This window comes from Zootermopsis nevadensis, unplaced genomic scaffold (genome assembly GCF_977971745.1).
Source record: "Zootermopsis nevadensis isolate Lab colony 2312 unplaced genomic scaffold, Znev_1.0 Znev_ptg000022l, whole genome shotgun sequence".
NCBI classification, from domain to species: Eukaryota; Metazoa; Arthropoda; class Insecta; order Blattodea; family Termopsidae; genus Zootermopsis; species Zootermopsis nevadensis.
The window spans coordinates 26,164,902-26,189,213 of NW_028259154.1; the positions used below are offsets into that span (position 1 = coordinate 26,164,902).

A 24,312-nucleotide genomic window follows, 5' to 3' on the forward strand; every position below is an offset into this window, starting at 1 on the left:
TGCGTTCACTTTGACAAGACTCATATACTGCCTGCGCATGGATACCATATGCCTTTGTATGGGTGTTCCCTGGAAAATCGATGATGATTAATCATTTAAAGCCCACTGGTAACTATATGTACCGCCTGCTTTATAGTAACTCTGCAATTTCCCGCGTTGGTTTCGTATGAATGTCGCTGTAAACAGCGATAATTTCCTTAGAGCTAACCAGTTGATCTTTGTAATGGTGAAGTGCGGTGTTTTCTTTGAGGTAAGGACTGGATCTTTAAGTGTTATTCACGTGAGCTTTTGCTTTAAAGGATCAAGGACTAAGGTGAGAGAGTAGGTTACTCGTGGGACATCGATCCAGAGTCCTTCAGGAGAAACTGAGAAAAAGTGTGAAACTAGAAGTTTATCTAGTCTTTAGGCAGGTGACCTTGATGAACTGTCTTCAATGCAGTTGCAGAATGAAGTTGCGGGATGATAATAATAATCAGACGTGTTTACGTTTAAGAATAATTTTATTGACAGAATAGTAACTTATAAGAAAAAGGTTTCACATATAAAAATAATTAAAATTTAATGCACATAATTTTCGTTTAAAGATTTCATCCAGGTGAAAACTTGTTCCGTAAGGAACGAGAAACTCGTCTTGTTCTGGCAGAACAACGCCAACGAGTTATGAAAATTAAGTTGAGCGAAGAACTTGGGAGAGACAGGTGCTTTGTGTGGATATAAGGAAGCCATTGACATCCGTACAAGTCTGGTTACATCGTCGTAAGTTACGAAACTATTCAAATTTCTAAACAGGTGTCGTGTGTGTCAAATTAATTCACAAGTGTTCCATGAGACGCGGAATTAAATCTGTTGCCAATAAAATTAGTGTTTTTCGTAGTTCCGCTGGAAGTTTGGGTTGTACTTCTGAAATGGCTGACTGGGAGGGGTTATGGAAAAGGGGAACGTATTAATGGTACCCATAACCAAGACCGTAAACCGGAGCTCCGTAGCCATCGACACCATAACCACCGTAAGATCCATAAGAGTTTGCCAGGCCGGCATCCCTGGCGACCTCAGGAAAGCCATCGTGATGTCCTCCCTGGCAGGCCAAGGCGTAGGAACAGACGGTCAGAGCTAGGATGACGTAGACCTGAGAAAGCAGACAGACGTTGACATTGTTTTCATTCTCGTAATACAGCAAAAAGTGAAGATAGCTGATCTCTGCCTTATACAGACGTGTAGTGTGGTAGAAGTTTACCGACGTTTCGGAGTTCCTTACTGCCTCCATCATCTCGGAGCTAAAATTCAGAGGTCGGCCATCTTTGACACATTTTGAGTTGCCCAAAAGATTTTACCTAAAACAATCTACAGGCCATGTATTTATGTTTCGTCATTAAGGAATTTGAAAATGTAGCATTACAATTACAGGATAATCGTTTATCAATAGAAAAAGAATTTCGATAATTTCAGTATATTTGTCAGACGCCATAAAAATGAGTTATCCCGGTAAGATAGTTTTAATAACATCTGAAAAATGCACTTTGGCTGAAGTTTTTATAAATGTCTACAGTAATAAATCTAGTAATAATCTACGCATTTTTAAAAAAAAAAAATTGAAACCACGAGACAGTTTCCTGAATTGTGTAATTATCGTAGTTTATCGATTGATAAATGTTCTCGGATGCTAGTCAGTTTGAGAATGTAATTGCAGTTGATACAAAGCGAGCAGATAAATGATCTCGTCAGTTAGCCATTGTGAACAAGAAAGAGACTGCATTTGATTTAGCATTGATATGAAAATAATCAGATAAGGTACAGTCATAGGAAGTAGTGACCTCAATTTGAGACTCTCAACGCTGTTCAAAGTGACAGATGGTTGATGATAACAAAAAAAGAACCATGGTGTGTAATAACACAGGATCTATTTCCCGTCTCTTAGCGTAGTTGCGTAATGTAATTTTTGACCGTCGCTTCGAAACGGCTAATGAGCGTTGCAAAATAAGTTACACCTCCTGACGTCAGGAAAAACAAATACGTGACTCATTACGTAAAATTTCATCACAGTCTTAGAAACCACGTGTGACAATGCACTACTTTCTTTTTGACATAGTAATGACCGTGAACTAATGTTTGTTTTGCAAACAATAAGCTCTGTATTACCCACAGCAAAACAGAGTAGAGTTAGAAACATTTTTAACACTGTAATTCTATTGTTTCTTTATTAACTCCATGAAAAATAGTTCTTATTGAGAAACTTATAGCCACTGAGCTAATCAGAAAATTCCTCTCCTTTCATGGACCCATAAGGCGACTAGCCTGTACCCTGAGTCGTTTTAACTCGGTCTATAACTTCACATCGTATTCCTTAATATCTATTTTAATATTATCCTTCCAACTTTGCCAACGTCTTCCAAGTTAATAAGTTTTATTCGTAAAAAGTCGTAACCTTGTTACTTGAATACCAATTGGAAATGCAAGCTAAGTATTCAGATGTTTGTAATTGTTACAAGTTTTGGTAAATTGGCTCCCAACAGATGAGGGGGTTTATTTACAACTCAAAAAAAAAATTCGACAGCAAGATCTGAAATGTGTGGTTTGTTTTAGGAGTCGAAAATTAAGAATAAACAATCTTTGTTTTGTAAGTGTATTCTAGGAGGGCGGATCCCTCCATCGAAGGAGTCCTACGAAAATTTCTGAAAGAATACAAAATTAATTCTGACTTATAAGAGGTCAGAGGAATTAATCTCTGAAATATAAAGACAAATTAGTCTATTTTTAATCTATATCACTAGCGTACTTCAACGATACCGTGCCTTAGGTTGTGGGCTTCTGGGTTGAAACTCCGTATTATATCGTATAACCTGAAGGTGTAAACGGCAGGTTCCTCCTAAACGTTAGTCACCACCCATTTCTCAACACTGTGTCACAGTCCAGAAGACATAATTCTCATTTTAACCTCCTTCAATATCTCAATTTTCACGTTTATCTTATTTTAATCGTTTAATCAGTGGTAGAATTTTAATACCTGAGCGCCATGTCATCTGCAACTCAGCTTAGATTATTTCGTGGTAGGAGATCGTAAATTTAACAGGGGCCTATGATTTAGCATGTGGAAGACCTTAAAGCCCGGTCTCTTGTGGTAGGACCCAGATGAAATATTAAAATGCGTTCACTTACCAAAACCTTCATGATGGTGTCGTTTGCGAAATCTGTGTCTTGTCTGTGTCGTGTGGAACAAAGGCGAACTTGTAGCTGACCATAGATTACCAGTCATATTTATACTTGACTCCCGAAACTTTTGTAGAAGTCCGGCAATATTTTATCTACCCCACCCCCATTGTTTTATCCCCTCCCCACCTGACCCCCCCGTGACTACCGAAATATGAGAATATGAGGTCGCACCTTTTTAAAAAAAACATATTGGGTGCCAGTTATTCGCTGTGAAAGCCAGATTTAGGTAAATAGGTTACGATTCTTTGCATGATAATGTTTTATTCGGGGAAGGACATCGACTTTGAGCCGCGGATAATTGTGATTTATCTTTCGGCACGTATTATCCCCCCCCCCCATCCATGGGAAAATATGAATAATTAATGAAGCCCCACCGGACGGGCGAGGACCACTTATTTAAAAACGTGATATCACGAATTTGGCTGTCTTGTTGCTTGTTACGCCTTGCGATCTGGTAGAAGTTTATCGACGTTTCGCAGGTCCTTTCAGCCACCATTATCAGGGCGATGATGATTGAGGCAACAACAAGCATTTATGAAACGTCGGCGAACTTCTACCAGACTACACGGTGTCACAACCCAGAAGACGGCCATCTTCAGACTCACTGCCGTGTAAACATGAAATGTTACTTATATGATGTTCTGATTATTCTGATTTTCGACGTTACGTATTATGTCCAAAATTGGATGCACCTCACCCAGGACGTACATAAAGCGATCGGAGGCTTTGCATTGTGTTATAGAAACTGTATTCGATTTCAGTAGATGTGTGCCGCCGTTAAAGACTTTGACATTGACTGATGAACAACAGAACTCAGTTTACAGGTTCCTTGTAGCACAGAGATCATTCTTCAAATTACACTGACAAATAAGCGAGCAGCGAAATTACGAAATGAATTGTAAGCAGAAACGCTATGACTGATCTACTATTTGCTACCTGTGGCGTACCGAGGAAGATAAAGATATTTATTAACTTTTATCGTGAAAGAATTTCATTTCAGAATCTCGTAAATTAGATCCTTGATTCTATGACGCATTTCCTGTCCAAGGAAACTTTTTTCTGATTTTTGTCTAGTATACATTAACTTAATTGAAGATGTCTGTCGTCTGGGTCTTCTGGGTTGTTGTGTCATGTAGTCTGGTAGAACAGCCCTGATGATGGAGTCAGAAAGGACCTCTGAAACGTCGGTAAACTTCTATCAGGCTACGCGGAGCAATAACCCAGACTCACCGCCGTGAAAATCTCAAATCTTACTTAAGTTAATTTAGCATATGTCTGCTTTAAAAGCTTGTAGTAGCTCAGCTAACAAGGAATTTCTGTTCTTTTATGGAATTCAAATATTCATTGCCGTGTTCACAAGCGTTGTGTGCATGTAGCAGGTTCTGAGATCATAAGTGCGATTTTATTTATTTAGTGTTCTGTCTGACGACAGGTCCATATGAACAGGATCCTTCCATCCTTGTCTCGGACTGGGACCTGTTCATATACGTCCTTGGCAGATGACCCAGAAGTGGTTTGCCATTGCCTTCTTCTGTGTGTGAATGGAGTAATTGTTGGGATGCCACGGAGGAAAACTCCGTGTTGCCTAGACCACGGCCTTGCCCAACACAAGTTATAAATTCGGGCACCGCCGGGAATCGAACCCGAGACCCAAACAACCTTTTAATCGGGTGGTAAGAGGGTAGTAAAATGTATCTTAAATAAATGGGGTGTGAGGATGTGGACTGTGTTAATCTGGTTGAGGACAGGGGCAATTGGCGGGCAGTGAGAGATGTGTATGAGAATGGACTCCTCAGTTAAAATTCCAACCACCTTCTTAAACAAGTACAACTGTAGATTTCGCTCAAATATACCGATAATGAAATACACACATTAGCGTCGTGTTCGGTAACTTTTTTTTTCCTCTCGTTCTGTGCTCGTAAATTGTTGGTTTGGTCTTTTGAGAATTGCGAGGAGTTGGACCACAGTAAGATGACGTGTTGTTCTGACCGTGGATTCCGGTTAACTTCACCGGCTTCACGGCCGGAATTTTAATGATGTTGCCGTCTTTTTTAATTCAAAACAAAATAAGGAGGAGATCTGCTCTAATAGAGGGCGGATAGCTTCGCGGAAGAGCGGCACAAGTCTTTCGTCTAGAGAAATTTTGTTTTCCAGTTTTATCTACAGGGTTTTAATTTCTGTGATGCTATTTTTCGTAAGAATAATTTAATTTTAGAATAATTTTATAGCAAGTTGAAAATTTTAAAATTAATTTTTGTATTTAACTGTGATATCTGCAGACAGCTCTAGAGATAATCTACGACTTAACCTCGTAAAGTCCAAATCTCATCTAAATAAATTTAATAATTCATTCCGTAACTCAAACTAACACATCTCCATGACAACGAGTAGCTGGTTAATGGTATTTAGTGAAATAATCGCTACTCGCCGTAATGATTACCCGAAACCCATAAACGCCGTCTGTGGGTAAACTTAGTTACTACTGTCCTTAAATTGGTTAATAAAATATATATTAACCTTAATCAAAGCACACTTGCGCACGTGTTTCTGTAAATGCTTGATAACACTAATTATTATTTACACAGCACTTAGATGAGTATTGACTTTTGCCTGTGACGTGATTGATTGAACCTCCCGTTAAATTCGTTCCATTCCAGCTCTTGACTGATCTCCTAGTACAGGGATCATACGTTCGAATACCGTTTAATATTACGATAAACCACGACATTGAATCTCCGAATTAGATACCCCATATTTAATTCAATGCGAATGTTAAACACACATTTTCCACGTCTCTTAAATATTAACATTGCATTGTTTTTTCATTGGTAATATACAAAATTGAAATATTGGGTGACTATAGCCTTTAATTAATGAATAATTACGAAAACGTTCCACTGGCGATGCCATCAGAAAAGCGCGTTTTGTCTATTCATCGCGTCCATCCACTTTCTAGACATATTCAGTGTCTTAGAACTCTAGCGGACACCACCTAGAACGCATGAAGATTGAGGGAGCCGGGACATCATTTCCGATGGCGCACATGTAAATGATTTTGGAATTATATTCTTGGTTTTCTTTTAAAAACAGCTTAAGTTGGCTACAAATATTACACTGTACAAGATGTGGCATATGTTTATTATTAAAACCGGTTTAACGTTTATTGAAGATATTTCGAATCTCATCTGGATACTTTTTTGAGACGCGTCCAAAAATATATTTATTTTTATAATTATTGTGATGCATAAAATAAATTAAGATAAAGAGTATCCGGATAATTTAATACGCGTGTTTTTTCTAATATAAGTTGTATTTTATTAACATATGATAACAAGCTCAGAAGATACACGGAATTAGGCCCATAAGCAAAGTTGAAATTACATTAATTTTTTTTTCGAAAAAGCGACTGTAGAGTGCAGGGTGCTTAACTAATTGTGAAGTGCGCTGGTCTTCAAGACATTTTTAGCGGCCACTGGACCATTAACTGTTTCTACCTGGGGGGGGGACAGCAATCGGTCTCTTGAAATGGGGTTAACGTGGCACATTGTAATTATTATTTAATAAGTTTATTATTACAATGAACCATACGTATAAATGTCAGACGTTAACCGGTGCATACAATGTCTTACGAGAAATTTGCAGTACCACGGAAGTATGTAATAGCCCAACTCATTATAAAAAAAACCTGTTACCATTAATGAATTCTCTGTAACATGATATCAGAGATAATAATAATAATAATAATTTCATAAAATAAAATTATATAATACATGTGGCACTTGCTATGTACCTATGTACCTTAGGGACAAGGTCTGTCTCAGGTACATGGAAGTACATACCCCATAAAGTGGTGAATACATGGGATAATAATAATAATAATAATAATAATAATAATAATAGTCTGCTTACAGAAATAGAAGGTGAACTTGGTTTTAATGAAATATAAATTACGAAATATTAAAGTAGGCGTGTATGTTACTATCAAAATTACCCGTTCTTCCTTAGGGTCTTTATTAAAATAAAATTTATTGAAATAAATACAATTCTACAATTATCTTAACCATCTCCTTTTAATTATCATTTTATTTTGCACACGATTCTCACCGCACTAAAAGGAACAAATATTAAATTATTATTACTTAATAAATTCGGATCTGAAAGCAAAAGGATGTGACGTCACACACGTTGCCTACTCCCGTGGCATACTATAGTGATCGTCTTATGCATTAAATGGTTGTCAAGCAGCGATTTACGGTTTTCTGACGCGCCAAAGGAAGAGAGATGTGCAGTTATATCTCCTGTGAATCGGTGCCCATCATAACTGGGTCATAATTGTGTTAATGAATGGTCCATTCCTGTGACACTGAAGTCAGCGTCCACAATAAATAATGTGGCCCTGGAGGGAGAGGAGATTCCGTATGCCATTTTCGCATGAGCGTCGTTTCTTGTAACACATTCAGTGGCTTGGTTTGTGGAAATTTCCACTGGTAAAACAAAGAGATACATTTCTTAAGACTGTAATAGATTCCTGCTTTGTGAAATGTCGAACACCTTACAGGAATGTTTACTCAGATACACCGTTTTAATTGGGATTGTTTTTTTTCTATTTTCCAAATGCACGCACACTTGTGATTTTCTCACTAATTAATTTTCTTTCACCTGAATATCTGATTAATTTTCTTCCATTTGTATACCTAAATATGATCGTATTAGCAGCTGCGTGGACGTGCTCCCCTGGTAAAAGTCACTAGAAATGTGTTTCATTACGTCAGAACATATCCTTCTGAGAATAATTATTTAATCACTTAAAATTGTGGCCAAGGTTCTAGAATAATGTAACTGCTCTATTTTAAAAAAAACAAGTTTTAATAAAACAGACTTTTTATTGGACAACTTTTGAATTCCAACACACATCGCTGGTTCATACAAATTTACTTTTAACAATTTCGTAAACGATTATTTGTGATAAATTTGTCTGTCCTCTATTTTTAAGTACTGTGTTCACCTTCATCTGCATTAACTTACGACATTACCTTACCATTAATAGCAATATAAACACACATAAGTGTCTGTGAGAAGTTGAAATTCACTCAGACAGTTAAGAAACTGTACTTTAAGGAACCCGAAAGCTCATTACCGTTTTCACAACAGCCCGATCCTGGACCCTCTCCAGAATCAATTGAGACCACTCTACACAGGTCAACCTTGATGATGGAAGCAGTACGTTCCTCCAAAAAGTTTGTATCTACCTACACATCCCCACGGATTAGCTACCCATAAGATCAACGTCGATAAATATAAAATTATTTCACCTCACAATAAAATATATCCTGTGGCATTCTACTAATAATCTTTGGTCCAAAAATTCATTGCTCCATTCTGAGTTATGGATTTGCAGAACGAAAACTTTGCCCTTTTAAATAATTGACATCATCTTCATTTTTATGTTTAAGCCACGAATTGATAATATTAACGAAAAGCTTGAAATATGCCGAATACATCCTCGATGTGTGATATTTCCTTTTTGCTCATGTCTTGCTTTATTAAAGTGGGTTCTTTGTTCTAGATTGACGGTACGATATCAGAAAACTATTCGTGAATATATCAGCTTTCGTTGCTATAAGCAACATGTTACCTTTTGCAAAATACCTTCATGTGGTTTACAGCCTCAGCTGAACCATATATAGAAAGCATTTTCTTGAGGGGAAATAACAATCTCAAGATACAGTGAATCGTAATAGAAAGTTCTCTTCTGGATTTTATATGACGACAGAAATAAGGAAATTGTGGGTAAAATAAAAATTGTTTTTTTTGTATTTGGTATTCAAAAATTTATTTCGTAAATCACATTGAATGAAATTACGTTGATACAGAAAATGCTGTGATGATAAATGATGATTAACATGTATCAATACGTAATGTTGTTGGCACACAATAAATTAAAAAAAACATAATATTGCACATTAGCATTTATGTGTGTGGAAGATAAGGTTAAGGAATTTTCAAAAGTTTTGAGAGAAGGGGAGAAGTTGACGAATTTTTAAGAGGAGTGGATTCAGAAATGAAATTACGCCGACAATTAATAATTCTGCGTGTCCTGTAAAGAATAAATAATCCGCAGACTGGTTCTTAGAAGCTTCGCCATCTTACTGAGCAGAGCTTGTTAGACGGACGGAGTCAAACCATTTATTGCTTAATGAAGCAGTTATTTTAAGAGGCTAATTGTGTTTGCAGCTTCATGAATGTATCCAGGTCGCAGAAAATTTACCTGCTTGTTTCTCATTTGACTGTACAGCGTTAAATAATCTGGCGGTTTCTTAGTGGTACCCATAACCACTATAACCACTATAACCACCATAACCCAGACCATGTCCGTAGCTGATGGCGGGGGCGGCAGCCAATCCACCATAACCCAGACCCAGACCGTGTCCGTAGCTGATGGCGGGGGCGGCAGCCAGTCCACCATAACCTAGACCGTGTCCGTAGCTAATGGCAGGGGCGGCATAGGTTGCAACCTTAGCAACGGCGGGGGCGGCAGTCAGTCCACCATATCCTAGACCGTGTCCGTAGCTGATGGCGGGGGCGGCAGCCAGTCCACCATATCCTAGACCGTGTCCGTAGCTGATGGCGGGGGCGGCATAGGTTGCAACCTTAGCGACTGCGGGAGCGGCAACAACAGCGGGGGCGGCAGCAGCATAGCCGATTCCGTGTCCGTAACCCAGGGCGGGGGAGGCATATCCGTTGCCGTAGTGCGCCGTGGAATAGCTAATCTGAGACACTGCAGCGGGGGCGGCGACGGCTGCTACGGCGGGGGCGGCGGCGTAGCCAAGTCCATGGCCGTATCCGAGACCCACAATTCCTCGCTTGTCGGTCTTCTTTTCTGATTCTTCAGCGAAGACGGAGGCGGCTACCGCCAAGATGATGCAAGCCTGAGCAGAAACAAAGACACTGTGCTGTATAGCTGTGATTTGAATCGGTGAGGGGAATGTTAGGGAGACATGATAGGAATGGTCAGTTGTCAGATCACGACGTCGATGGGAGGGGAATATTAAAATGTATCTTACAGGAAAAGGGTGTGAACATGTAGGTTAGGTTTATCTAGCTCAGGGTTTTTTGTGAATACGTTGATGAACTGTCCGATTTCACAAAAGGAGTAAATTTTCTTAACTATCTGAGCGAGTAATACCTTCTCAAGAAGGGCTGAGTTTCTCAGTTTTAGTATGCTACAGATATTGAATTGTCTCTGCGAAATTAAGGGCAGATGTCAGTATTACTTTTTTTTAAAAAAATTATGCTTTGATTCAGGTAGTAGTTGGCCAACTATTCGTTGATTTTACGTATATAAGTAACGCATAAATGGGCCAATATCTGTAAAAGACCGGTGTAAGTCCATGTCACCTTCCAGTCCAACAGTCGAGATCAGACAGTGGTTTACGCAAACAGGTAACCATGGATACGCACGTAACACGTTTTAGTACCAATTAGCCGCTGTCAGGAAGTTTCCAGTGTTAGAATGAAAGTAAGAACAAAAAAGGACAATTAAAATATTTGTTTTGTAATACATCCTGTTAGGGTCGGCAGATGTGAAAGTTTCTATTGGCTAATCAAGTCCTTAAACACGTCCTCCTCGCCCATAACTTACTGTTCGCTAACGAGACAAGAACCAGCGACCTTCGTTCACAATGACACGTGCTCTACATCGCTTGGTTCTTAAATTTAAACAGCGTTAAGCAGTTGATGTTTGTAATGGTGAAGTGTCGTGTTTTCTTTGCGGTTCGGACTGGATTCTTAAATATCGACACAGAATTTAAGATAATTTTTTGCTGTATCCTTGTAATTCACTATTTATATTCAATGTACGTAGATATCACTTTATAAACTTTATAAACGTCGTTTGATAGAATAAATCAACCGCTCATGCATTTTTGCTATCCTGTACGACTAATCAGACTTTCCTGCACTTAAAATACCTATAACTAACACCCTGATAGCAGAATCCGATGGTTCGACGCCGCTAACACCAAATTCTGTCATCGGACACGATTCTGAACCAGTTCCACCTATCTCAAGTCTTCAAAATATAATTTTCTAACACGAATCTCACTGTCATCTTCCTAATTTTCAGCTTTCCAAGCGGATAACACGTGTTCCCACCAAAAATTTTTTATGTATTTCTTGTCTCCACATTGTATCCAAATTTCTAGTCCATCGTTAACCACCTAGATTTCACTGTATTAACAAAACTAAGGGACCTATATGAATCATGATGTTGCTCGGTATTTAAAATGTGTTAGTCGTTCGATCCCACTTAAAAGATCATAAATTTTCCTGATCACTTTTTTTTTTTTTTTTACAAAATGTTTGACATTAATATAGTTCCCACAAAGTATTAAACCCATGGAAAGCAATTTAATTTTGATATTAATTAAACTGGACGCTGTTATTTTATTTTATTCTAAACCTTTCCCAGTTCTTTATCCACATGCATAAAACAAGAAAATTATTCTAATTTAAAACGCATTATTTCGATTACATTTTTTTTAAAAAATCAGTAAAATAAAAACGCTAATACTTATTATCAAAATATATGTTTTTTCACAAATATTTTCCTTTTTATCGGTTCGAAGCTACCAGGACTGTAACGAAATAATCCGAAGATTAGCGTTCTAGCCATGAAACTTTTCAAAAGCTACTTTTAAACATTTTGACGTGTGTGTGTGGTTCGATTTTGAATATGGCTGCCTATTGGGATGTAGAGCCATGTAGTCTGGTAGAAGTTTACCATCGCCCTGATGATGGAGGCAGCAAGGACCTCCGAAACGTTGGTAAAACTTCTACCATACTACGCGGCGTTAACCAACTCAGGAGACAGCCGTCTTTGCAGAATCTAATGAGTTTAGAATCCTGATCCTAAGGATCTGATATTGTCCGTCGTTCTGCGTCAAGCTGATACTTACCACAACCTTCATGGTGTAGTGAGTTAGCTCAAGTCAAGTAGACAGCAAGTAGCTTAAATTTCCACTGATGTTCAACACAGCCACAGCGAAGGTATTTATACTCTGATTCCTCTACATTACCCCCTCCCCGCCCCCCCCCCAACCTGGGGCCCTCCCACAGTCATCTGTACCCTTCCATTAAGCCAACAGCTCTAAAGAGTGAAAGGACTCGCTTCTATCTGTCCGTTTTTTTCTTTTCCTGACTTTTATAGAAGCTTTTATTTGTTATATTTTTGAAGAGTGGTCCATGTTACTTCGTACTTTTAACGTGTTTCCGTGTGCGACTTATATTAGAGGCGTATCTTATAATAAATTATCAGGCAAGTGGTTTCCTACTCTGCGTTCAGTTCGGGAAATAAACTTGCGAAGTATGTAATCGCATTTTCGTATTTAACAACGATGCAATCCAGCGTCTTACCACAACCATTTTTAACAAGTATACAGCGATATTTATAGAGGGCGTAACTCACGTGGTGTGATCCTACTCAGTCTCTTGGTTGAGTGGTAACACTCTTGAGTCAAAACGATTAATTTCTTTTTGCTTGGCTGTAGATTTGTCGTTTGCCACATTCCTTAAATCTCATCCGATGGTCTCCGCAGGTGAAATACATTTAGAGAGTAACGTAAATTCCCAAGTATCCAACCACGGATATGAGGCTTGTGGTTAAAAGTTTACCCGGCCTCAAAGGTGAGCTTCACATTCAGTCTGTCTTTACCTCTCCGATATGCATTCATTTTACCAGCTACATTCGTTCGTCTGTCTGTGACTACTATCACGCGTTCCTTTTGATGTTTAACGATGGAACAGCGGGTTTCTTGAGAAGCTGGTAATTTCTGAGCAATTAATAAATTTCTTGTATTTTATTAAAAGCGAATGTTTGTTATTGAGTTTATAAAAGTCCGTTGTTAGCCTCTGTCTTCAGTTACATTACTCCAGTCCACATTCACACGTCATATTTTTTTTTCAAGAACCGTATTTAATATTATCCTTCGTTTGACGACTTTGTCTCTTGAGTGTATCCTCCCATCAGGTTTTCCGATGAAAATTGTGTCATGAAAATAACACTATATGAGGTATTTTTGTTAATACTAGAGATTTCTTGATAAACTTTTGATTCAAGGCGTTTTTGAGATTTGAGGTTATGGTATATTTTGAATAAAAACGTTGAATATAAACTGGTATGGTCATCTTGTATAGTTGTTCTATGTAAATCGAACAGTGTCATGTACCTTCAACCTCTGTCATTATGCCCTGCCCTTGCAGACCTAAACGTTAAGATATAACATTACCTAACTAGACCGGTTGTTAATCCAGTATTTTAATTGTTACTATGGAAACCGTTGACATGACTACATGCTGTCAAGGTTTCTGGAAGACTTTCGTAAGATATTCATCCGAACCGCTTCAGAGTCGCAATCTCATAAGAGCATTCTTTTATGCTCAAAAGTTTTTGAACACGCCGCTTAAGAATTTCAAGGCAAACAGAACCATAAGGTTTAATAGTGATTCGTCTGATATCTCGTCCAATTAAATTTATGTTGTTTTTTTTTTTCAAGGCAAACAATTCCGTAAAATCAATAGCGACTCGTATTGTCCAATTCATTTTATCATCTCTGTCATTAGTTGTCATTCCTTTTGTATTTATTTTCTCATTTTATTTGTGTTATTTTTTGTTTTTATGTTTTTCGTTCCTAATAACGTGTTTTTACGTTTTTCATACTTTATTGATCGCATATCATAGTCCAGATGTTTTGTTAGTTTATTTTCGTCTTAAACTTATTGGTGTATTTCCTTCTCCCATTCGGATTTCTGTCAAACAACTCAGGACACAATGCGTTGAGTCCGAATGATTCTCAAAGCCAGGTCCTCGGTTTTATAAGCATCATCCATGGACGTATTTCCTACAAGAAAATTATTGAACATTTTTCAGGCATTCAATCAGTTCAGAAACTCGCCGGACTTTTGTGTAGACAGAATGTAGAGTTACATTGAAGCACATATGATCTCAAAGGAATAATAAGAAGAAGAAACATCCTGTTGATATGGTACTGTCTTGTTCTACAAATCTATCCCTGATCCTGATAAAAATAAAAACACACATTTACATTTTGAAGTCGACTTTCTTCTCACATGTTGCGTCGTGTAGCCTGATAGAAGTTTGCCGATGTTTCAGAGGTATTTTCTACCTCTGTCGTCAGGTTGCTCAGATTTACTAATATCATCTTATTGTACAAGATCTTCTGCAGTTGTTATGTATTCAACTGAACAAGATTGTCCTTATCTTAAGCAACTCTAAACTTCATCACTAAGATTATAAAGACATTCATTGTACCATATCCAGAGCTAGTTAGATCTGATTCACATATTGTTACTATATGTCTCTAAGATACATTTTAATATTATCCTTCTCTCATTACTTATGTTTTCCCCGTGTTCTCTTCCTTTTTTACTTTCCTAATTAATTGTTGTATTTATCTCTTATTGGTCCATTCGTGCCACATTATTCCTATTAATTAATCCTACTTCAATTAAACATTTTGACGATAATCATTAATCCAAGCTGTTAAACTTCTGTAAATTTGTAAATTTGTCTTCTCTCCTGTTACGTCCTGACTACATATTTTTCCTCAGGACTCCTTTCCTTCAAACATCCGACCATTGAAATTTGATAAAAGTTTGGTAATAAAGTACTCCTTATTCTAACAAGATTACATTAACAGGGAATGCTGGTAGGTTGAAAGCCACGTTACAAACAGCCATTTTTACCCCACAAACCTATATTTTTCGCTATGCAAGGCTAAAAGCGGTTTTCTCTTATGTTATAATTATTCTCTGTTAATAGTCCTAATTAGTTACGTGCTTCAACTTGTGAACTTACCTGATCAGTTTGTACATGTCATCAAAAGAGGCGAAACACAGGATTTAAGGTTCTGACGGATTTTAATTGTTAATGTGAATCTTATTTTTACGTGTTATAATTTCCGATAATACGTACAGCATTAGTACATTAAATTTAATGATAGTAATGTGTTCTTTTTTATGTATTCATGTGTGGTTTGAGTAAATTATTTATGTATTAAAAATGGTTGTTACAGGGTTTATTCATAAGTTTGACGTCATGCAAATTTCTTCCAGCTCTGGATTGCAGTTAATTTAAAAATTTAGCGTAACTTTATTCAATTGTTTAATTACTCTCGTTACCATGGTAACGCTATTAAGGTATTTCCCACCTTATGCAGTTTATACTATTAACCATAAATACCACTTTTCCTACGCTCCGGACAATTGTCATGACCCACAGTATTTTGAATGTAGAGACATAAACCGGTTTCAATTTTAATATTATCGTTGAAATAAAATGGCATTTTCCTACGGGTTCCGCTATTGTTAAGGTAATAATGAAACCTGACTAATTTATTGTATTTTTAATGATTCAGAAAATAGAATATCCCGTCGTTTTTTGGTATAAAACTTTTTGTTGCTATAAGAATTATCTTGGTCGCAAATCTTTTTTATTTTTGTGGTGTAAGTGTTATGTAGTGCACCAGCCAATGGCCTCACGTAACTCCTAATGACTCTCAGAAGAAAGTCAAGGCTTTGCATAACAACAAGTCTGTAAAAGGTTAACTAAAGAAACAGAAAATTAATGATGATTCAGTCGAATTAATTGCCCGTAAAGCGTAAAGCATTCGGTTTAGTAGTTCACTTTGTCAAGGAAAGTATTTCTTTGTTTGTTGGCACAAAATTATGGAAGCGACCCTTCGATGGCAGCTAGAAACTGGTTTCAATTCTGGGTGACTTAGAGCGAGATTTGTGTTAAGACTAAGCGCCTCAGGAAAAGTCTTTCCACATAGTTGTTCGTTTTTTCATTGTCGACATTTCACCGCTGCTACGTACCCATCTGTCACCGCCCCAGGAGGTCTACGATATCGCTGACCAAGCAACACATTATCATACCCTGGGCCCCAATTTAGGGGGCCTCGTCTCTGACCCGACACTTGGCTAGCCTCGGAACTGAAAGCATGTTGACAAGAGTGTCTGCTTTATGATTTAGTTTAAATATGGTATTGGAAGTCTACGGTGGTCTAGCGGTTAGAACGCTGGCCTTGTAATCCTGGGGTCTCGGGTTCGATTCCCGGCGGTGCCCGAATTTATAACTTGTGTTGGACAAGGCCGTGGTCTAGGCAACACGGAGTTTTCCTCCGTGGCATCCCAACAATTACTCCATTCACACACAGAAGAAGGCAATGGCAAACCACTTCTGGATCATCTGCCAAGAACGTATATGAACAGGTCCCAGTCCGAGAAAAGGATGGAAGGATCCTGTTCATATGGACCTGTCGTCAGACAGAACACTAAATAATAATAAGATGAGGTGGTCTAGCGGTTAGAACGCTGGCCTTGTAATCCTGGGGGTCTCGGGTTCGATTCCCGGCGGTGCCCGAATTTATAACTTGTGTTGGGCAAGGCCGTGGTCTAGGCAACACGGAGTTTTCCTCCGTGGCATCCCAACAATTACTGCATTCACACACAGAAGAAGGCAATGGCAAACCACTTCTGGATCATCTGCCAAGAACGTATATGAACAGGTCCCAGTCCGAGAAAAGGATGGAAGGATCCTGTTCATATGGACCTGTCGTCAGACAGAACACTAAATAAATAAAATAAATTGGAAGTCTATACTAAAATATCTTGAGATAATTTTATTTTTAATCGTATCTATGTAATGTAAAACGTAAATGCTCAGTTTACTCAAGACAGACTCGTCTTACAAAAGAATTAAAATAATACAACGTTAAAATATTAATTCATATGCATAACTCTTATTTGAAACGTGTTTTAATACTGTGGAGACTTAACAAAATTCAAATAAACGTATTTAACATATTTGTCATGTTTAAAACCTTGCGACGATGAAAGTTAGTCTTAAAACCTGAATTGATTCTACACGCTTTAAAGAAAACGTTTTGCCATATCATGTTAACTTAATCGGAATTAAGAATTAATTCTCTCGTGGGTGACATCGTAGATCTAAAATAACATTAGCAAAATGTGTTTATGGCCACTAAAGGTTTTTTTCTTAAATTCAGACAATATTTTTGTATGTAAACTTTTGTTGCAACATGAGACCACTCTGCCCCACTCCTCACGATGTCTCAAAATGGAATGTGTCGCCACTTTTCGCCAAAATGTGATCCATAAAATTGAATGTCCTAGTATTCATTTGGGTCAAATTCTCCCGCCAGAGGGAACACTAAATATGAGTCTCGGTTTCTTTCCTTTGTGAACCAAAGTTGTGAAAGATAAGAAAGTCATTTTTTCTCATTTCCTTTGTATATTCTAACACTAATTAAGAAGAAAGCGTATTTCGTAGAATTTTTCTGAGTGTAACGACAGACACGAGGATTACTAACAACCTTGACTTAATCCGTCTACGCGTCGCATGACAGATCGTCATTGTTTACATCATCTTCTCGATTTCGGCACCAGAGGTCAGTAGAAATTGCGACCTCTCATAATTGGGATCTCCTTCACCTTTTCAATAGGGAAATTTGTTTTCAGAGATCTAAACCTCTAATCCAAGATCGCGTGAGCAATGTTACCAACATCACAGACGAAATGTCACTAGTTATATGTTAAACCGTCAGTCAAATTCGGAATGACGCCTTTTTCAAAGAATAACCTTTCGAATTATTGGCCTCGGAGTGTTAAATAATTGTATATTTCAGTTGTTTTGCCATATGAATCATAGTTTTATAGTAGAATTAATGTTGCGAGAAGCAAACTTGGCATTTTTGAGCTCGAAAATGATAAGTGTTAAACATTTTTCCAAATTATTTGCGATTTGTTATAGTCAATTAGTCGTGCTGTTCATTTATCACGCAGGCAATTGTATTTTATGAAAATACAAGTGTATTGTTGCATAACCAATCACACTACAGGTACGACATTACTTAATATAAATGGAGCATTGGAATAAAAGGAATATGACATCACTCTTACGTGACCTTCGTAACAAGTTCCACAAAGCCAATGCTCACGTACAAACAGGATACTGGCCAGTAAATTCGAGTTTCTTTTAAGAAGTAATTTATTTTAACTTGTAAATTTCACTTTACGTAAAGAATTTATGTGTGAGCATGATTATTAATCAGCCAGAAATAAAGTATTGTTGACGTTAACAAAATCATGACTCCATGAGGAAATATCCGGTTTGGTTAGGTATATTTCTGTTCGTTTTAGTGTTGGCATTGGATGCAGGGGGATGATAAGATATTGCTTTGAAACATTCACCGTTCAGAGGCAAAGCGTGGTAGGCATTAGATAGAAGGCTGTGTGTGGGGCCCAGAACTGATGACAAAGCACTCCCGATGTTTTTTTCAAATTTTTTTTCTCGACGATATTTTTTAACTGTAAGCTTTTTCATATCTACGAAATTTTCGATGACTTTATGCCAGTGAACTATAATCTTATCTCTGAGGTAATTTCCAGTCATAAATGTCATATGAATGTAGGTCCGACTCTCAAAGGTCACGGAGCTAAACTTATTTGGAAATTTATGATGATTTGAGAAGAAACATCAAAGTCATTCATCGAGATTAGTTTTTTTTCTATTTTTCATTTACTTTGCGTTCATATACATTGTTTTTCATGTTCCCCCATACATGTTATATGAAATATAATTGGGTCCGGTGCCCATGGTGGCCAATTCTGCGTATTATCAAGGTCAAACCATCAGCCAGGTAACTGTTCATGCGTCTACGGAAATGTGGGATGCTGGAATTGGAACTGTAATCATGTTTTATGTCTGTTCGTATCACCTTGAATTTTTTCGTAATCATTTATAATCGGACCCATGACATTTCTCACTGGATATGACCTCATAATTATATTCTCGAAGCTCTGACGCAAAATCACCTGACATTTTGTGTATTTTATGTATTTTTTTTTCAAGGGAGAAGGAGAAATGAGGTTTAAAAATGGTAAATGAAAGTAAGAAATAAAATTAGTGATTAATATTCATAATAAATCATTCTCCGTTGAATTTCAACGAGTTTTTACATTATTTCTGTTACGAAATTAGGTTTTACGGGCATCAAAAATGAACCTACTTGCTACAAATCTAACGAACGTAAATCCGGTTTGACTGTCTCGGTGTGAACATGTCTCTCCTCTCTCTTCGACTGCTTCTGTAATTATGTCTTTAGCTGAAAGCCGTCAGGGCGCGGTTGTGCACAGATTGGTACAGTGTCCGTCGACTTCTGAAGGACGCGCTCCGTTCAGGATGAAGGAATTAAGTGTGCCTTGGGAGAGGTCAGACACGCAAAGTCGTAACGTTATGCATGACTACAGGCAAAGAGGAAATTCTTGCACCGTTCCCTTGTACCAGTGATTCACTGCACAAGAGAATATATTTTACATGCATGCCAGAAGTTCGCGTGAAATTTTCCAAGCATTTGTCTGTGATAAATAGTTTTAATTCCATGTAGCACAATCTTCTTGAGAAGCTGATAGTGACTCAGCTAAACAAAAGAATTCCAAAGACCATTCAACTATAATGCTTTGGTAATTAGACTTCAGATTATAATTTAATCATTAAGAATACGAGTTAAGATCTTATGAATATTTGTAAATGAAAATTCTCCTTTCTTTTTCAGGTAAAAATTACGATATTCCACAGTTTTCTGTTTGAATATCCCGGTGGAAGACGATGTATGTGTCATCACGATGACAATATTTTGCGAGCTTCTAATCCACCAAGTAGGAGGATCGCCTCTTATCGGCTCTCCGCAAGTGCCTTTAAATTATTTACTGTGGGTATCTCATCCTAAGGATGTATGCTACTAAGGTATGTGAACGAGTCGATATATTTACCAGTTATAATTAAAATAAAATTTGGTTTTACGTTCCGCTTTGGAGGTCGTGAAAGATTATGAACGATTTTCGTCTTCTGTGTATGAGAATATTTCTTTGTCGTAACGTCATAGCGCGTTTACGAAAACTAAGTGTTGGTTGTCTGGGGCTCGATTGCCCATATACAGAAAGTTGTTGGTGAGAGATAGCATTTCTTTTTAAAATTTCGAGCACAGTTCTATTTCTCATCCCATATATTGCAGGCAATTTTTTGTTGATTAGGTTATTGATTATTTTGCTGTGAAGGTATACTGGGACATATGAGATAATATTTATGAATCTGTTTGTTTTCATAACCGTTGTCATGGTAATGCTATTAAGGGACTCTGAGCCTTATGCGATAATGCTTATGACTATGTATTATTTTAGCTTTAGATTTTTCTTCATTCCTGACCGATAATTTACTAGTATTCATATAACGGCCTCGCTTTAGAAGCCAATTTTTATGGCGGTCAGGTGCACCTCTTTACGAAATCAGCGAGGTTAAGTTAGGCTACAAATTTCTACAGACATTCGTAAACACAGACTAATACAATCGGCCTGTCTGTAAAGTACTTTTGTACAAATGTTAAGTAACCTATAAAACCGATATAATACACTGTAAAAAGGACAAAAACAAACATTTCTGAATAATAATCTGTTTCTATTCCACGCCCAACTTTCCATTTAACGTTTCCGAGACGACTGTATCTCGGTAGAACATGACTCGCTGAAAATTTCATCACGAATTCATTCGGAAAATAGTAATGTACTTAGGCCCTTGTTCCTGTTAACGTCGGCATGTATCACTCCATTTCCACAGACATTCTATCTCACTGTCTTGAAGGCATTATTGTAACAGAGAAACCTACTCATGCATGACTGTGCATAAACATGATATCCAAGTTTCGTACTCTCCACCTCGTATATCTTGGCTTCTTACAGAAATGTAGCCTGGTAGGTGTGTGTGTCTGGTGTAACGCGCTCTGCGCATGCTCTGCTCGGTGCTACTATCCAAACTGTAACGTTTCGCACAATTAACAAATGGAGCGAACGCAGCCGGGCAGAATTTTCTTTTATCAGTGCCGTCCCGTTGAATAGACCGGGCCGTGACGAATCAGGCCAAAATCAATTATTGTAAAGTGTAAACGCATAATATATTTATGGATTTAGCGAGTGTATTTTTCTCACTGCTGTGAGAAGGTTAACTCAATGTTAACACGCCTGACTTATATTCAAAATATTAGTCGGTAAAGTGATTTTAGTAGAATTTAAGCGCCGTTTAGTCTGGTAGAAGTTTACCGAAGTTTCTCAAATCCTACCTAACACAAGTTCAAGCTTGCTGTTGCCTTATAATATATATCTCTCTCTCTCTCTCTCTGTCATTCAAATATGTGTATCATAAAAAATATTCAGTATCGAATAAAACGTAAAAATTAAATTATTTACAACGTTAAAAATAGTTGCGAAATCTTTTCAGACTGAGCATTTAGACGATTAGTTCTGGAATTGTGTTTCGGTTCTGCTCCTGAGAACGCAAAATAAACAAACAGTGTTTTGTGTGCTCCGGTACCTCATAATTACGTTAGCTTACTGAGTATCCAAGAGGCTTTAATTCTGATTCTTAACCAGCCGCATTGAGGTGTGTAGGAAAACAATTTATTTTATCCATAAGCAGCAGTTTTATATTTGATTTAATCTGACTCAGGATAGGAACTTGTTGTGACCTCTTGTGAACACTGTAATGAACCTCTGAGGTCCATACAAGGCGTGGAATTTCTTGACTAGCTGAGCGACTGTTAGGTTTTCAAGAAGGGATGTTTTCCATGCAATTACTTTCTACAGAAACTGCTTCACATTAGATGTCGTTTGTGTGTGTTTTTCGTTTCAAGTCTTTGACACCTTGGAACATATTCGTTTTAGATAAGCAAATATTCACTCAGTTTATCAATAACCCCCCCTTTTTTTTTTTGTAAATTACCAAAGTTTTATAAATTGTTTGCCAGATCCTGTTATTATATCCATATTTTTTTTATAAAATTCCTTTTAATATTATCCTCCCATATGCACGTAGGTATTCCACGTGGTTCTTTCCCTTAAATTTCTTAGGGATAAGTATTTTATACATTCGTCTGTCCCATACATTCTACATGTCCCGCCCATCTTATATCCTTGATTTAATTACTCTGGTGACATTAATTTAATTATAAACGAAAAAAACATAATTATATGTTTAAATTGCGGTCCCCTTACGTTACCCAGAAGCTTGTAGTGTCAGAATTAATTTCAGTTCTCATTTTCTACAGTTCGCTTTTCTGTCTCCATCTTTTTACGCGTTTTGCTCCGTCGGGTTGCGTTGCCAGGTTGCGGCCCTGCCCCTGAATTAACTACGCGAAGTGAACCCGCCCGCGTTTTTGTTACACAAGAATGTGTAATTACCGACAGAACGCAGGTGCGAGACAAGTAGGAGCTGTGCCGGTTTAAATAAAGGAGATTTATTGAGAAACAATTTTGAGTATAATTTAAAACGTAGCCTTTGTCGAAGTGTACCCACTTAAATGTTTGATTTAAGACGTCAGCCGCGATAAATATCACGGTATACGTCGGCAGAGTCAACTTGTAGGCACAATATACATTTATTTCAACATACATAATGTCGATTTGTACAGACATTTAAAGTTAAGACACGTATCTGCAAAGACAATAGACTGGTTCTTTAAGAAAATGTGATTTAAAGATGTGGATTGGATTTATCTGGCATAAGATTGGAACCAGTGAGACGAACATATACTTCTTTGAAAGCCCTAGTCATAGGTGAGAGGATGATATTAAAATGGATCTTGCAGAAATATGATACGAGGGTGTGAAGTATATTTATCGAACAGTGGCTGTCAATCTGATATTGTTATGTCATCTTCATGACCCCCGCCTATGATCCGCGGTCAGAATGAGCTATGAAAATTTTCTTTTGAGCCAAGTTATAAATAATTCAGTATTTCGCCTTTAGGTCTATCCGGGGCTTCGAAGTCCGTAGTAATTGAAAAATAATCTTTCCTGTTCCTCTATACTTTAATGAAACTTAAAAAATAACATCGAATAAAGCCGTGCCAAATATTCCCCGATGTTTCCCAGCAGTCAGCCACTGTGTTATATCATAAGCTAGCTGAATGTAGTCCACCCCTATTTCTTCAAGATACATTTTAATATTATCATTTAAACTTCCACGTTAACTTCAGCTTCTCCAAATAAAATGTTATTCGCATTTTTCATTTCCCCTGTGCGTGTCACATGTCCAGCCCATCACATCTTACTTAAATTTCATCATCGTAATAATAACTGGTGAAGATTAAGAATTATGAAACTGTGTCCATCCGCCTGTCTCTTCAGTTTTGGGTCCAAATATTTTCCTATGCACTATTTTCTCCGATACCCCCAGTCTGTGTTCTTCCAAGTGTCACATCCGAACAAAACCCACTTTAATTCCTATAACACTCAAATAAACAGTAATCAGACTTTAAAGTTACGAGACTGTTTTGTGACGTATAATTTGGAACACGGTCAGAAATCCGGATTATGGTTCTCACACAGTTGCACGCGGTCATTAGCTCGCTAGTCTGAAGACCTTGGGATGAAGACACATGTCCCGATAGGTTACAGATCACAGAACACCCAGCATCCGCCCTTGTCCATTGGACTCTCAGCTTCAAGGTCTAGCAGTCAGACCTTCACAGTACTTAACGTTCGATCGAGTGATTCGTATAAAATAAAATATATTGCAGCTGTAATTTGTAAATAGTCATTGTTTACTTCAGTTAAGTTTGTAACTCTGTCTGAAACAACATTATCTCATCTAAATTATGATCATAAAATCAGTTCTTTGCCTTAAATTGAGCACAAAATGTCTCCATGACAACGATCAAATGGTAAATGTTTTTTTTTTTCGGGAAACAATCGATGTTTATTCTGAAAATCATATGAGTTTCATAAATGAACTCTGTGCAAAATAAACCGTTGCCGAATTTTAAACTAGGTGGTGTATATATTTACCACTTTTCTATTACGTGTTCATAAAATTTAGTATATCCATAAAACTTGACGATTTAAAAAATAAATTACTATAAAAATACTAATAGTACTCCTATAAATTAAAATTAATTTTAAATTTTTCAGTAATCATGTGGTTTGCGTGTGTGTGAAAGGTGGAACTTACTGTAA

At 37.4% G+C, this 24,312-nt stretch overlaps 2 protein-coding genes and 1 long non-coding RNA gene across 3 annotated transcripts in view; 1 reads left to right on the top strand and 2 right to left on the bottom strand.

Moving 5' to 3' along the window:
- LOC110836406 (uncharacterized) overlaps positions 1-24,312 on the top strand; it is a 142,311-nt gene that overhangs the window by 12,066 nt on the left and 105,933 nt on the right. The gene's annotated exons all lie outside the window — the stretch shown is intronic.
- On the bottom strand, positions 482-3,233 carry LOC110837523 (uncharacterized). Its single transcript, XR_002545696.2, has 2 exons — positions 3,154-3,233; positions 482-1,126 (listed from the first exon to the last, which is right to left on the bottom strand). It is a non-coding gene; the product is annotated as an uncharacterized LOC110837523 (long non-coding RNA).
- LOC147873059 (uncharacterized) lies at positions 9,183-12,249 on the bottom strand. Its single transcript, XM_087353483.1, has 2 exons — positions 12,165-12,249; positions 9,183-10,136 (listed from the first exon to the last, which is right to left on the bottom strand). The coding sequence occupies exons 1-2, from the start codon at positions 12,174-12,176 to the stop codon at positions 9,525-9,527; spliced, it is 624 nt and encodes a 207-aa protein (XP_087209609.1). The 5' UTR covers positions 12,177-12,249; the 3' UTR covers positions 9,183-9,524.